This window comes from Misgurnus anguillicaudatus, chromosome 11 (genome assembly GCF_027580225.2).
Source record: "Misgurnus anguillicaudatus chromosome 11, ASM2758022v2, whole genome shotgun sequence".
Taxonomy (NCBI): Eukaryota; Metazoa; Chordata; class Actinopteri; order Cypriniformes; family Cobitidae; genus Misgurnus; species Misgurnus anguillicaudatus.
This window is the reverse complement of record NC_073347.2, coordinates 10,725,870-10,741,526: the sequence shown is the minus strand read 5'-3', so window position 1 is coordinate 10,741,526 and position 15,657 is coordinate 10,725,870. Positions and strand designations below refer to the sequence as shown.

Here is a 15,657-nt window from a genome sequence, read left to right as displayed (position 1 = left end):
TTGCAGAAAATTGCCACTCACTAACTAAATGCTCACCACAGTTTTAAAAATATAATAAGTTAAAGTTAGTTTTAAAGTGAAAATGCATTAATGATAACAAAAGATAAGTCTTTATAGACAGAATCTTTTTTTTTAATCAGTTATTTATTTCGTAGGCTACTGAAGATATAGTATGCATTGTATTTAGTATTTATGCATACGTAACGACCAAGTATGAATATGCACAAGACAGACAGGGAACATACCTGTATATAAGATCTTTAGATAATGAGATTATAATGGTGCTATCAGGGGATGATCATTTGAGATGGTTTTGTCACTCTTTACTGCACCTTTACCGTTGCGTCTCTTTCTCGTCTTTCTACCAACAGATGTGTGTACTGTGAGCTGACGTCGGGTCAAACTACATCGCTCCAGCTGCGCACGCGTCACTGATATAAACGCGAGTGAACTTAAACTTTATAACAACTAACAGCATTATGTGCGGGAACTCCTTTCTTAATTTAGCGGCACAGTTTCTTGTGCACGGTGGGAGAGACTTCTGCATGCCAGAGACTCAGCTGAATGAGCACAGAGAGCGAACAAGCGAGCGTGCGCACGAAAGAGAGAGAGACCTGCACCTCACTAGTGCTTATTATGAAATTTCAAAAATGACTCTTTCATTTGTTGGTGGATTATTTCCCGTTTCTCTGTCACACTCAGTCTAAACTAGAGCCCGACCGATATCCTTTTTTTTTTCGGGCCGATGCCGATACAGATATTAGGGAGTAAAAAAAGACCGATAACGATATATCGGCCGATATTCTTTATGTGTACATTATAGTTCAGTATATACTACAGTATATTATACTAAAGTACTGTACATAGAATACACTATATACTTTAACATAATACACTATGAATAAATACAATGCAATGCAATGATCACTCACAAATGTGGTGATCACTCACAAATGTGGTGATCCAACACTTATATTGATGTGACAAAGATATGTACTATAGGCAAGAAGTTAACAATAAACTTTATTATCCAAAATTAGTTGGATATCAGTGCACTAAAAAGTAAACTTGACTTATTATAAATAACTTTAAAACACAAAGAGAACAAAATACATAAAACTTGCATCATTTGCAGTTTTGACGAGAATAACGTTATAAAGAGAAACTTATGAAGTCATTGATTAATAGCTTTACAGTAAGTTGTGTAAGTTACTTCACAAATTAGTTAGCCACTCACAGTTACGAAGACAATGCTTGACGGAGCACATACTAATGTACGCTATGTTTAATGTTGTGCACAACGTTTTTATAACACAAACCCAGGGTTCCGTGCAAACTTTAGACTTTAATAAAACTAAAGCGTAAACGCTCCGCCTCTTTTATTTAGCAAGGGTGTAGAGTTGCGCGAGCTTATTGAATCAATTGCTCTGAAATGAGCGTGTTAACTAACAACACAAGCAGCAGTAATCTCATATAGTGTTATATAAGTGCACGGCTGCGCGTAGTTTAAATGTGTCATTTCTCCGTCTCGCGTCATTTCTCCCGCTTGCGTTTTAACTCGCAAGTCGACAAAGAGACGGATTAAAAACACCAAATGTAAGCGGGAATGCGTCTCTCTTGTCCATTTATAATCCAATCGACCAAAGCGCGTCTTAATACCAGGTGTAAAAATGTTGTGAAGAAGACACTGCGTGACTGCAGCCACCTGAACTGAGAGACTGACTGACTGAAGTGAAGGGGGTGGGGGATTGGCTGGTGTCACTACAGCAGTGTTTCTCAAACTTTTTCTGCCATTCCCCACTTTGGAGGTGGTGAAGGGTTTCAAGCCCCACCTGTCCCAATCGCCCCAACAAAATCGGAATCAGCTAGGCTTTAAGTTACCGCGTGACATTTTCTACAGTCTGATTTATTTAAGTTTTAAGCTAGGTTTATGTTTAAATGCGCTGTTTTGAGTGTATGGTCAATAAATAATTGAATTAATAGATTTTCTCCCATTTGTCACGCCCCACTTGTAATGTTCCTATTCCCCACCAGTGGGGCCCGCCCCACACTTTGAGAAACACTGCACTACAGTGAGTGATCTGGGTCGCCATTAGCAACCAGTATGGCGCACTCTGCTGGACAAACAAGTACTTACATCTTTCAAATGCATTTAATGTGTTCTGTAACAAACGTTCATATCGGCGCATATCTGCGGCTTATACGCCGATACAGATATATCTGCGACATGCTCATATCGGCCGATAAAATCGGCAAAACGATAAATCGGTCGGGCTCTAGTCTAACGTGCAGGAATGTCAATTTGACAACGCTCACTTAATAACATTACGCGGAATAAAAAATATGTTACGTCTGACATTTTAATTCACGTTAAGTTACAACGGACCAATCAGCAGTCATGTAACGTGCAATTAGAGTGATTGACAGAAAACCCGACAAGTTACAAAACAATATGACATTTTCAGCTCGTCATGAACGCAAACTTGGGAGGCCCTTGAACTTGGGAGGCCCCTGGGCTTCAGCCCAGGTAAGCCCGTGCATTAAGGCGGCCTTGGGTACACGCATGAGAAGCCTAAACCCGATATGGTAATAGACATTTCGAACGCTACAAGGATTGACCAGTCACAATTGTTTAGAATCCCTGATCAATCAGAGTATACTTGGCGTTTGTGGGGGTGGGGCTTTGAAGAGACGCCCTGCAATCAAGCGTTTTTAGAGAGAGATGTTGCAAATATCTATATTATGAGAAAAATAGAGAGACAACAAGCTCAAATCGCGGCAGTGGCAGCTAGTAGTGGCACTTCCGGCATCAGTAGTGGCACTTCCGGCATCTGGCTCATTTTGAGGCAGCTAGTAGTGGCACTTGGGGCATCTGACTTATCTTTTTTGTGGCACCTCCGGCGGCTGGTCCTGGCACTTCCGGCGTCGGACTCATCTTGGGGCGGCTGGTGGTGGCACCGTGGCTTTTTGAGGCGGCTGGCAGTTTTTGTGTCATTTAGGGCACTTCAGCATTGCATATTGGTACCAGCTGCCGCTGTTTGTGGATACTAACACTGATTGTGTGCGCTTGCTGTCATCATTAGTACTTGTTCTTTGCGCTATATATGTTGTTTGCTGTTAAATTACGCGGTTTTTGTGCCGTCGTAATGTTTGCGCGCTGGCTGTCAGTCGTGTGTAGGTGCGGGCATTTCGAGATGCCTCGCCACCACTCTTGGCACTATGAGGCATTCGCGGCCGTTCACTTAATTCACGCGGGGTGTGTGGGAATGAATGTGCGCGTACGATGGCTGACAGTCCTTTGTAGGTGCGGGCATTTCGAGATGCCACGGTTACTCTTGAGATGCCACCACTCTGCCCCCCGGAATAGAAATAATAGAATTCTACTTTTCTCACTTTGTTCATCTTATCTTATTATTTTAGCGGGCAGACTGAGAAACACGTGGCTAAAATATTTCTAATTTATTTAAACAGTATTTTAAAACCAGGAAACACCCCTCTTTTATTAATCTTACAGTATTGTAATTCTCTTGTCTACCGGTAGTTGCCCAAACGGGAAACGCCGGTGCCAAGGCTATATCAATTTCTGATATAAGGTGTTTTATTTTTAAACTGTTTTTCTAAAATAAAAAATACCATACTGCTATTACTTGTCTTTGACCACACAGGGTGGAGATTCACATGTACGCCAGGGCCAGCAGTGCAGCAGTGTACATTAACACCTGTGATTTTAGTGTGAATAAACATTCAATATAAATTTTGAATGACTCTTTTTAGTTATTGTGTTGTAAATGTAAAACTAAAAATAAGTAAAAGAAAAACGTCACAGTTTGTTTATCAGACCAAACAACCAAGATATGTTTCATATCCACAATTGATATGTTGCAAAAAGAGCATTATATGTACTAATGATTGGTAGTTGTGTCACTTTATGTACTGTAAGTGAAACATTCTCATTCTCCTCACCACCACAATGTGCAGGTTTGTATCATGTGAATTAACAGAATATATTAAATATTAAAATAATGTAACAAAATATGTAATTATCACAGAATCATATAACAATTAGTTATTACTGTGACATTCCTGTTATTTTCGAATTTCTTGTTACCTATAGGCTACTCTTGATTGTGCACTGTTTTCCTCGTTCATACTGTTTATTGAGCAACTGTACCATTTATAAAATTTTCTATTTTGTGTTTGTTTGTATGTATTTTACTGCATATAGCGAATACATATTTTATTATCTTGATTTAATTTATTGTAAAGTAATTTTTTTTTCTCATGCCGTTTTTCTTGGGCACAAAATGAACGAAATAGAATTTCTATTGTAACAAAAATTCTGAATTAAAATGATTAAAATTATGTGTAAAAACTAAACTCAAATAGAAGGGTTAAACCAAAACTGAAAATTATTTCATCATTTATCCACTTTCATGTCTTTACAAATCTGTATTACTTAGTTTAATCTGCAGAACAAAAAAGATATATATAAAAAAATTGACAACCAACAACTCGCAGGGGGCACAATAAGTAAAAGCGGTATCTCTTGTTTGTGCTTGGGGGCACCTACCGGTAGACAAGAGAATTGCATTACTGTAATATTAGCAAGAGAGGGGAGCTTCCTGGTTTTAAAATACTGTTTAAATAAATTAAAAATATTTTAACCACGTGTTTCTCAGTCTGCCCGCTAAAATAATAAGATTAGATGAACAAAGTGAGAAAAGTAGAATTTTATTATTTCTATTCCGAGGGGCAGTGTGGTGGCATCTCAAGAGTAACCGTGGCATCTCGAAATGCCCGCACCTACAAAGGACTGTCAGCCAGCGTACGCGCACATTCATTCCCACACACCCCGCGTGAATTAAATGAACGGCCGAGAATGCCTCATAGTGCCAAGAGTGGTGGCACTCGAGGCATCTCGAAATGCCCGCCTAACAGCCAGCACGCAAACATTATGACAGCACAAAAACCGCGTAAAACAGCTGGTACAAATATATAAGTGCCACCCCTAAATGACACAAAAATTGTCAGCTGCCTTAAAAAGTCACGGTGCCACCACTAGCTGCCTCAAGATGAGTCCGATGCCGGAAGTGCCACGATTAGCTGCCTTAAGATGCCTGAGGTGCCACAAAAAAGATAAGTCAGATGCCTCAAAATGAGCCAGATGCCGGAAGTGCCACCACTAGCTGACACTGCCGCACGGAAGTGCCACTACTAGCTGCCTCAAAATGAGGCTGATGCCGGAAGTGCCACTACTGATGCCGGAAGTGCCACTACTAGCTGCCTCAAAATGAGGCTGATGCAGTGTTGCCAACTTGGCGACTTTGTCGCTAGATTTAGCGACTTTTCAGACCCCCTTGGCGACTTATTTTTTAAAAAGCGACTAGCGACAAATCTAGCGACTTTTTCTGGCATTGTTGGAGACTTTTGGAGACTTTGACGTGAAAGCGCGTGTCGTTTACTCTTCTTAACGAGCAGCTGCCACCGCTTCCGAAGGCTCCACCCCCATCCCAACCCAGACAGCAGACGACTCTGGGCCGGATCCGCTCCGGTCTGTGCCGAAGTCAACAGCTCTGGCGCTGATCCGGTGCCAATCCGGCCAGAGTCGTGCTGGGAAAGCACTCACAGGCGAGGTAGTCCTCGCGCAGCAGACCAGTTCTCTCCCAGTTGCATACAGTCAGGGCAGGAGATGTGGTTAATCTCTCTGCGTTCAGACGGCATAATCGTGCAGGCTGATCCCGCAATGACTTAAATTTATGGCAGGGTGTAAATGTAAAATGATCTTTGAATAAAAAAATCACTGTACCAAAAAAAATGTATTTGAGTGAGCTGAGCAGCAGCACATTCAGAACAGACAAACTATTGTGGAGCTGATCAACGCGTTAATGAGCTATGTACCTAGAATACAACGTTTTCCATCATTTATCAGCGTATCCTCATATGTTTTGAAAACTGCAGTTTGGACATTTAAATATAAACATACACACGTTTCGTTTTATAAGAACAGAAGCAGATAAACGAACGAGAAAACATTTTTAGGCATTTATGTGTATTCAAATTACATTTGTGAAAGTTCAGAGAGAAAGAGAAACGTGAAACAGCCAATGTAGTAAGAATGCAAATACGACGTGATGACGTCACGGGTATGCTAATGAGGCAATGACGTAATCTAGCGACATTTAGCGACTTTCCAAGCAAGCTTTAGCTACTTTCCATTGAAAATAGTTGGCAACACTGGGCTGATGCCGGAAGTGCCACTACTGATGCCGGAAGTGCCACTACTAGCTGCCGCTGCCGCGATTTGAGCTTGGCCCTACTGGAAAAATAATGTGTTTTTTGAACTTTAATTCAAACAAGAGTATTGTGGTAGACCACAACAATAAATATCTAAACTTTTTTGTGGTCATTTTAGTGGCTCTTTAATTTTAAACTTCTCACATCTGATTTAATGTCTGTTAATGAAGCAAAAGGCTTCTTGTTAACTACAGTAACTTTAGTAAAAGTTGTTCAGAAAATCTAAATTCCACGATAAACCTTAAACTTACTTTTAATCGCAGAGCTCAACACTATAGGTTACAGTCAGGACCAGTGAGTGACTTTCTCTTCTTTTGTTGTTTAATTAACTTTAATAAAATGTTTAAGCCAAAAGATGAATATGGGCTCATTTAAACTCCGTGCACGCTCATTAACGGTGGATTGTACCGCGCACGTGATGCGTCCCGTTTTCAATTTCAAGCTTCGCAGCAGTTCAGTACAACACAGTGAATCTAATCATACAGTAAAAAAGATATCTTAAAGAATTAAAGAGTGGCGTTGAATTTTGTTAATAAACACGCTGAATAATGAGAAGTGAATTACTGGAGGGAGTTAAAGCAGCGCATTAAATTTGGACACCCATATGTGCTCAGCTGCAGTAATATTTCACGTTGACAATCACTGCGTTTCATATTTCACATCATTAAACTGCTGAATAATAGTAAGCGTTTGATTACTTACATCTTTCTTGCACTTCCACTAACTGCGCATCTGACCGCTGTGTTGCACCTCTGTCTGCCTGGTCTGATTTTATTGGTCATCTCGGAATAATTTTGACTTTATCTTACTTAACGGGGTGCAGCTCAGACCTGTTGGCTTGTGACACCACACTACCGCGAGATCTATTTAAAAGCAAACTGAGTCATTTACTATTGAATCGGTCTCGCGGTGCTAAGACGTCACATGCCGATCGGTCTGCGCAGCGCAGCCAGAAGTCAAACGAGCGTTGAGTCAAATAAAACGAGCATCAGAAAATGACAGAAATCATGCGTCCAGCTTCAATAATGTATCATTAATTTGAAACAGGAACCCAGAATATTTGTCACAAGCATTGATTAAAACAATGATGACAATAATCAAGCGAAAAAACGACTTAAATTCTGGACCTTTGGGCAGTGACGGGCTTGTTATGTAGTTTTCTAAGATGTTTATTTATGTAAATGCTGTGTGTGTGCTGCGGGTGCTGAACGTTACTGCCCCTTGAAAAAGTCCGTTGGAGTTGCGTGAGTTACCATGGAAACGAGGCTGAACAACATGAAGCGAAAAGTCCGTGTGGTTTTCTTCACTTTTTCAGTGTTTCGTCCCTCAAATTACAAAAATAATATACACAACTGTGGTTGACACCTAATTGATACGATTTTGTTGAATATTTACCTCATTGAAATGGATTGGTTCTTCGAGAAAAGTCCGTTAGCATGTCGCTAACGCTATAGTTTTAACGCTTGTTTATGAAAGTTTGGGCGATTGAGAACATCTAAATGTGTCGATGGGAGGTTTTAAAAGCGTTGTAAAGGGTGTCAATGCATTATTGGAAGTAGGTTAATTTGTTTATCCTAATATGCGATGTACTCACAGTCTATGGATGTACTAGTTACGGCAGTAGCAACTTAACATAACAGGGGACGTCAAAATTAAAGTATTACAATGTTATGTGGCGGCAGTGGCTCAGTGGTTCATGTAGGTTGGTGTTCAATCCCCGGCTCCACCGGACCAAGTGTCGAGGTGTCCTTGAGCAAGACACCTAACCCCAGCTGCTCCCTACGAGCTGGATGGCGCCTTGCATGGCTGACTGACACCGCCGTCGGTGTATGAATGTGTAAGTGAATGGGGGAATGTGAGGCAAAAACTTGTAAAGCGCTTTGGATGGCCATAGGTCTGTTAAAAAGCGCTGTATAAATGCATATACCATTTTATCGTAAACCAATATAAATAAAAATTTGTTCTCTGATTTCAGGAGTGACAAAATAACTCCTCTATAATAAAAATAAGCTCAAGATTTCAGCATTTTCGAAGGGAGCTGCTGACAGAGATGTTGAAAATTCAGGTGAGTTGAAAAAGTTCACTAATTCACTTCATTCATATTCACTTCACAATGTAAACTTGCATCTTATTTTACAGCTATTTAAAGAAGGTTTTGACAAACGTGAGTGACACTGTGCAATATTAAATGAATAAGTAAACCTAAAAACATAAAATTCAGCAATTTTTTGTATATTCTATTTTTTTGTATACCATCCTTTTTAACGTTTCAACTCTACTCTTGCTTGTTTCCTTTTGTAATGCATCCTAAATATTGTTTGCTCTGTGACAAGTTGCATGTTATGTTTGTAGATTTGTCCATGCTGATGGCCATGCAGCAGAGTTCAAGCAAACCTGTCAGAAGACATCTCTAAGGGGCTATGTATGAACCATATGGCTAGTAAGTACGACCTCAAACTTAAACACTACTGTTCAAAAGGCTGTGATTGATTTATTTGACAAAAATACAGTGAAAACAGAAATGTTGTGAAATTATCACACTTTAGATGAGCTGTTTTCTTTGTGAATATGCAGTTAAAGGGGTATTATGTAGCTTATTAAATAAAAAAATCTTTAAGATAGAGTTTTCATTTGTATATTTATGAGCCAACCATAATGTAATAGAAAGAATAACACCTTGACTGTCCTCCACGGTTGTCGCTATCAGCCTGTAGGCTCTATTGTGTGTGTAGGAGTCGGGTCCAAATTGGTGCGAAAATTGAAAATGTGACGTCATGCGCGTGCTCGTCTACTTGGGCATTCCATATAGACGCGTACACCAGCCATTAGTAAACAGCGGCAATTGTTAGCATGTTTCAAAGGGACTCTGTAGACGGGAAGAAGCGACCAACCTCCAGCACGATCCAGACACCCACGCAAACTCCTCGTAAGTTTAAAAAAATCCTTACCTAGTGCGACCAAAATAGAGCGTGACCGGCATCGGGGCAAAGATACAAGAGTAAACATCGGATTGGCATTTGATTCTTGGAGGGAGCTCCAGTCAGCGCTGGGTATGAACACAGACCCCGAGCTGGCTTTCTCTTTACTGCAAAGGTAAGAAATAGTTACAGGGCTTTATTGTTTTTGTGGTGTAACGCTAAAGATAGCATTGTTTTTGTGGTGTAATGCTAACAATAGCATGTAGCACAGGACCGTTTCAAAAGTTACTGTCTTATATGAATTATCTTTATTCAGAACACGCGTGCATTAAGATTGTGAGTGTCGGGAGTAGAGCTGGGGTAAACGGTTATTTTTTTAAACGATTAATCGGGTGACTATTTTATCGATTAGTCGACTAGTCTAATGACTAATTGGCCGATTAATCTAACGATTCGTTTTCTGTTTTTCGATTAATAAAAACCATAATGTATCTTGAATAAAAACCAAAAACATTCTTAATAATATACTTTAAAGATACAACCTATAAGAAGGTTTAAGAATGCAAAAAATCTTCTGCTTCACACAAAATAAAATAAATAAAATTATTTTATTGTTATACAGCCTGTTAACTTTTTTACAGTACCAACATAACTCTTGTTCAAAAAAAAATTCAAAAGAGTAGTGCGAAACAAAAACACTGTGCAGTGCACAGTATAGACATTCCTCCTGAGAGTTTAACACAATATAAAATTCCTGTTTTCTTTTTACAGTCCAAACATAAATCTCTCCTGTACAAAACATAAAAAATTCAGTGCAAAAACAAACATTGTGCAGTGCACAGTACAGAACAGACACTCCTGTGTGTTTAACACAATAAACAGTCCCAACATAAAACCTGATGCACAATCAAACTGACTCTCTTAACTGCTACCTGTAAGCTTATGTTAATGAAGTGCGTGTTATATAGAACTGTCCACTTTCCTCCGCTTCTCTCCTCCCTCATCCATCAACAGTTGTTACTCCTCTTCTACACTACCTACCTACTCTGAATTACTGTGGAGGAATGTGAGCATGTCCATGTGCTCTTTGGTAAGGCTTGCTCTTTTTTTGCTCAAGATAGTCCCTGCTGCGGAGAACAGACATTCAGAAGGTGTGGATGAGCCAGAGCGGGGAACTTGGTTTCATTTTCCTTCCACCAATGGAGTGGGTTTTTGTCCTTTGGAATGGGTTTCTCACCAAAGTACACAAGCAGCTCATTCCTGACAGCATCTTCCTTCTGGTCTTGGCCTGGCTCTTCATCTTCCAGCTCCTCCTCATCATCTGTGCCAAGCAACGTGTCCAGAACAGACTTTGGCTTCTGTGTAAAGTGATCTGGCTGGCCACTTGGGGAGTCATCTTCTCCAGGCTCTTCCCTCACTTGCACTCATCTGGCTTCAAGTGCAAGGGTCTGAAGTTTGATTTTCAACTTCAGGATGTCGTCTGTGGACAGGAACTTGAGTTTGCGGAATCTCAGATCAAGGGCCGTGGCGAAGATGCCCACATTGTCCCCGTCTTCATCATATGTAGTCTCCTTCTTCCATCTGAAAAATGTTGTATTTGATTTGCACACTTAAGATCAAAGAAATTCACGGTGGTCAGAAAGATAACAGTAGAATCAATAGGTCTACATGATAGAATCCCAATGGGAAAACATAGAAATATGCAAACTGGGAAAGCTTAATTAAAATATTCAGTTAGTTCACTGTAAGAGATTTAAAGAGCTGAATAATTAAAATAACCTTGAAGCAATCTCTGCTGCGACTGTTGTTTGGAAGGTGGCGATGGCAGCAGGCTCAAAGTCTGTCTGGGTGAACTTCTGTAGGCCTTTTACCAGCAGAGGCAGGACAGAAACTGTGACGTATGCCTCTCCACTCAGGAAGACGGTGGCTTGCTTGAATGGCTCAAGTGCTTGCTGTAGCTTCTCCAGAAGGCTCCACTGGTCAGCTTTCATATCCAGGTAGTGTTTTGTTGCTTTGGTGACCTCTGGTTCTGAGAATGTTGCGGTTACAGGCCACCGCTGCTCAAGGAGGTGTTTGATCATATAGTAAGAACTATTTCTTCTAACAGCTACATCCTGGGTCAACTTGTGTTGAGCTGTGCCCATTTGCTCTTGTTTGAGTTTTAACTTCAGGGTGGCGACATCGCTGCTATGGAAGAACCCGACGAGGCTCCTTGCTGCCCCAAGTGCCTTGTTAATCCGGGGATCTTTCAGAGCATGGTTTACAATCAACTGGGTGGTATGGCCAGCACATCGAAGTGAGGCGATGTCATGCCTCTCCTCAAGGATTCTAAGAGCTTTCACCACATTAGCTGCATTATCGTGGACAATCGCCTGGACATCATCACAGAGAGAGAAGTCAAACTTCTTGGCAACCTCTTCAAACCAGCGAGCTATGTTTTCTGCAGTATGTCAGTCCTCAAGGGGCTTTGTGCACAAAACGAATGAGACCATCTTCCAGTTGTCATTGATGTAATGGCAGGTCATTCTGAGGTATGCCTCAATGGCAATACTTGCATCGGTGGTGAGGGTGATTTTTGAGGACTGTAGGTTTTTCTTCAGATATTCAATAGCATGTTGATATGCCTTCTCCAATTGCTTTGTGAACCACCAACTGGAGGGACATTTGAAGCCTGGGCAGGCATATTCGATCATGTCTATGAAGGCTTTACCCTCAACAAGAGACATGTCTTTGACAATCACCTGTAAGATAAAGAAAATTATTATTAAAAACAACATGAACATAGCACTCGCCTGAAAAGTCCGCTCCCCTTCTCACTCTCATAATGGGAGAGGGAGGGTGTTACTGCGCAGAGTCGAAGTACTCCCAAAAGTGCTATTACGCCATAAAATATAGTTTCTCTTTTAAATCCGCTTAGAAAAGCGCTACGTTTTATTTTGTACCACCAAACTTGCTCGTATAACTACTCGTCTTAAATAGGAAAAACGTTGATGTGTTTGGTCACTTCTAACTTTATCTCTAAATGGTACCATTGAATGAATGGGGCTAAGCTAAATGCTATCGAAGCGTCGCAGCGCACCCCAGCGCCCACGCGCACGCCCACAGATGACAGAGGGATGTATCAACAATTCTTAGTTAAGGTAATAACATATTTTAATATTGAAAATGAGTAGACTATTCCTTTAACTAAAAACAAAAACACCCATAATCTGGCTAATAAATATAGGACACAAAAATGGGCACAGCCATTCCATCCTAAAAAACCTCAAAGCAAGCAACAGTGAGCTGAACAAAAGGAATAATTACTTACTCTCAAAATCCTTTTGCTCAGTTCGGCTGCCTTTTGTGTAGTGCATTGTGTCTCTTTCCCAAGATAGGAGTGCAAGGTTCTTTGCTGTGTCCTAGAAAACACAAAAGCAATGCATATTAGAACAGCTATGACAGTGGGACATTTTAAATCTACTCTTAACCAACGTGTAGACTTTTAAAAGTAATGTTATGGCCAACAATGCATTTCATCATCATGGTTAGGCTAGCCAGCTTATATAAAGTATATAAATATAAAGTAGCACTGCAACATTTTACTAAAATATGGTCTGTCAAACAATAACCTTACAGTACTGTAAATTTTCTTACACCTGTAAACATGCTGGTGAATCTCAATGAACTGTCTGTGGTTGCTATGGCAACTCTGGCTGTTGTGGTCAACCTCAGTGGCCAGCAGTGTTGGCAACGTTACTTTAAAAAAGTAATTAGTTATAGTTACTAGTTACTTCTCAAAAATAGTAACTGAGTTAGTAACTGCGTTACATCATTATAAAAGTAACTAATTACCAGGCAAAGTAACTATTGCGTTACTTAAAAAAAGTTCAAATTTGCTTTATTAGATCAGAATTACAGACGTGAAGAGGCTCTTTCTTACTCTGCATAAGTTGCACATTACATAAACATTCTTGCGTTTCACCTCAACGATGGAAAAGTAGTGCTTATTATACTTTGTGTTTGCGACTGCTACCTATGAGTTTGTTGTACTTGTCATCGCGTTGTCATTGCGGGTGTGGGACTCGGACGGACTGCAGCACGAGGACCGGGCTGCCTTGTGAGTGTCTAGCAGCATCAACCGCTGGTCGGTGTGAAGAGAGAGCGATACATGCTCTCGCGTCAGTCTCCAAAAACACGCCAGAAAAGATTGCTAGATTTGTCCTAGTCGCTTTTTGTAAATAAAGTCGCTAAAGGGGTTTAGAAAGTTGGCAACACTGCACTTCCTGGACTGTGCATGTGTTTGTGTGTTAACTCTGCCTGTCTCTGGTTGGCTAACGATTGATATTAAGCCAATCATCATTGGTTATGTGGTTGTCTCTCAGCCCTCAACACATACACACACACACACAAGAGAAAAACATTGCCTGTCTGGATGAGAGAACCTACACTGGTGAAAATCGCTTTAGTGAGATTAATTATAGTAACACGAAGCATTTATTGTCAATAATGGTAACGGCAATATAACGGGGGAAACAGTAATTTATTTGATTACTCGTTACTGAAAAAAATAACGCCGTTAGTAATGCCATTTATTTATAACTCCGTTAGTACCATCACTGGTGGCCGGTTGCATAAAACTTTAAGACTAGTCTTAAAAGTTAGTCATGAATATTTTTTCTTCAAGACTGATCATAACTGTTTTAAGTATGTTACATAGAAAGCTAGATTGGTCTATTTTAAATCCAAATAATACGACTGATTAGCCCTACAGTAACTAATTGCTAGTTAGAATCATTCTTAAGACCACTGATCTATATGACTGGATTGCGCATGACGTCACAACTGTGAAGCCACCGCGCCGCCATGTTGGTATACCCAAACATTCCATTAAATCAATGGACGCGATCAGATTTTAATGATATAACATCACTTTACAAGTCTTCGTTTTTATATCTGAAGTTACCCTGTACATTATTACAACACAAACGTCCTTACCATGTAAATAGTTATTTACTGAAAGTTGTACATTTTCGTTTTTAATCAGTTATACATTCATCTTCATTACAGTATCAGAACAGCAGACAGACCGCAGCATATTTAGTATTAATGACAAACGTGCTCATTCTGAAATCTAAATAAATAATCATACTTTGTACCGTATGTGCATGCAATAATTTGCTGGTTTTATGTTATCTAAACTTACAAGTTACCTAAACTTATTTAGAGAAATAACGCTGACCGTGTAGCTGAATGTCAAAAAAAACTTTATTTATACCCGTGTCGTTAACAGAACGCAACAGACACACTCACCTTAACGTTTTTTTATAAATCCATTTTCCTGCCCGATTAAAACATAAACATTGCAAATAACACCAGAATTAACAGTTAATTTACGTACACATATTCTAAAAATAATCTTGCGTGACTGATACGCTGTAAAGCGGGTGAATTTAAAACATGATTTTGAATGGAAGTCAATGACACCCTCTGCCGGTTGGGTATACCAAGATGGCGGCTCGAACTCTGCGCTGGCTTCACCTCACGCTGTTACGTTAAGCGTTCTATGCGCAATCCAGTCATTTATATAGATCAGTGCTTAAGACGCAGTCTTAATGTCACGGCTATGTTTATGCAACCGGCCACAGGGCTGTTTTGTGAATTGCACAGTGACTTTATAACCTTACCTAAGTGCGAGGGTTTTCAAGATATTACAATTACAACTGATAATTTTCTTGTTTGGTGTAAAGGTTTTCCCAACAAAGAAAGGCTTTGCTGCCTTTATGGCTAATATGCTGGTTCGAGACATCATTCTAGAGGTCGACCGATTTATCGGCCGACCGATTAATTGGCCGATTTTTGGCATATTTTAAAAAATCGGCTTTAGCCGATTTTGCTGCAAAATTAGGCCGATTAATAGGCAGGCGCATCTGCGGGCACCTAAGCGCTGTTGTAGAACTCGTGACGCTGCCTCTTGCTGCAAGCAGATCGCTCCCGTCTCGTGTGTGTACAGCCATTCCTTTGTTCACAAACAGCTTTACTAAATGATGGCGGGATCGCGCGAATTAAGCAGCCAGTACAACAGCGCGACGGGCTTATGTCTCGCTGTGCACTGTCCGTGCAAAGATTAGGCTCATTTACTTGATTAATGAGTGATGATAAGTTTTGTTTGCGTGACAGAGAGAGAAGAGCCGCGCGCGCACGCTTTCTGTCTCCCTGCTTTTATTACTCAAAACAAAACTGACTCGATTGCGAAAGGTCGGAAGACCAAATCATATCCACCGAGGAAATGTTTTTCTTGTTGTTACAGTAACACTTTGTTTACAGTTTTGCGCTGCTCAGCCTGGATTACAACACAGCGCGTCCGATTCGCGAACTGACTCCTTTGAACGGATTCGTTTGAATGAACGGTTGAAACAAAAGATCTGTCCCAACACTAAACTCACAAGACGTCACTGTCAGCACA

At 40.4% G+C, this 15,657-nt stretch overlaps 2 protein-coding genes and 1 long non-coding RNA gene across 4 annotated transcripts in view; 1 reads left to right on the top strand and 2 right to left on the bottom strand.

Moving 5' to 3' along the window:
- Positions 1 to 7,248, bottom strand: part of LOC129415545 (uncharacterized) — a 41,691-nt gene extending 34,443 nt beyond the window's left edge. The window contains exon 1 of one of the 2 annotated variants that reach the window (XM_055169559.2): positions 6,997 to 7,248. In XM_055169559.2, the coding sequence (XP_055025534.2) occupies positions 6,997 to 7,076 (80 nt within the window). In that variant the 5' untranslated portion in view covers positions 7,077 to 7,248. The remainder of the gene's footprint in view (positions 1 to 6,996) is intronic. The other variant, XM_055169561.2, reaches the window with a different exon arrangement.
- Positions 7,249 to 7,250: 2 nt separating this feature from the next.
- Positions 7,251 to 9,715, top strand: LOC129415549 (uncharacterized). The gene is made up of 3 exons (XR_008634890.2): positions 7,251 to 8,131; positions 8,270 to 8,359; positions 8,647 to 9,715. It is a non-coding gene; the product is annotated as an uncharacterized lncRNA (long non-coding RNA).
- An 86-nt stretch (positions 9,716 to 9,801) lies between these two features.
- LOC129415546 (uncharacterized) overlaps positions 9,802 to 15,657 on the bottom strand; it is a 68,185-nt gene continuing 62,329 nt past the window's right edge. Inside the window, exons 15-17 of the mRNA XM_073873007.1 lie at positions 12,523 to 12,613; positions 10,992 to 11,953; positions 9,802 to 10,793 (exon numbers count right to left, since the gene is read on the bottom strand). The gene's annotated coding sequence lies outside the window, so the exon portion shown is untranslated. The remainder of the gene's footprint in view (positions 10,794 to 10,991; positions 11,954 to 12,522; positions 12,614 to 15,657) is intronic.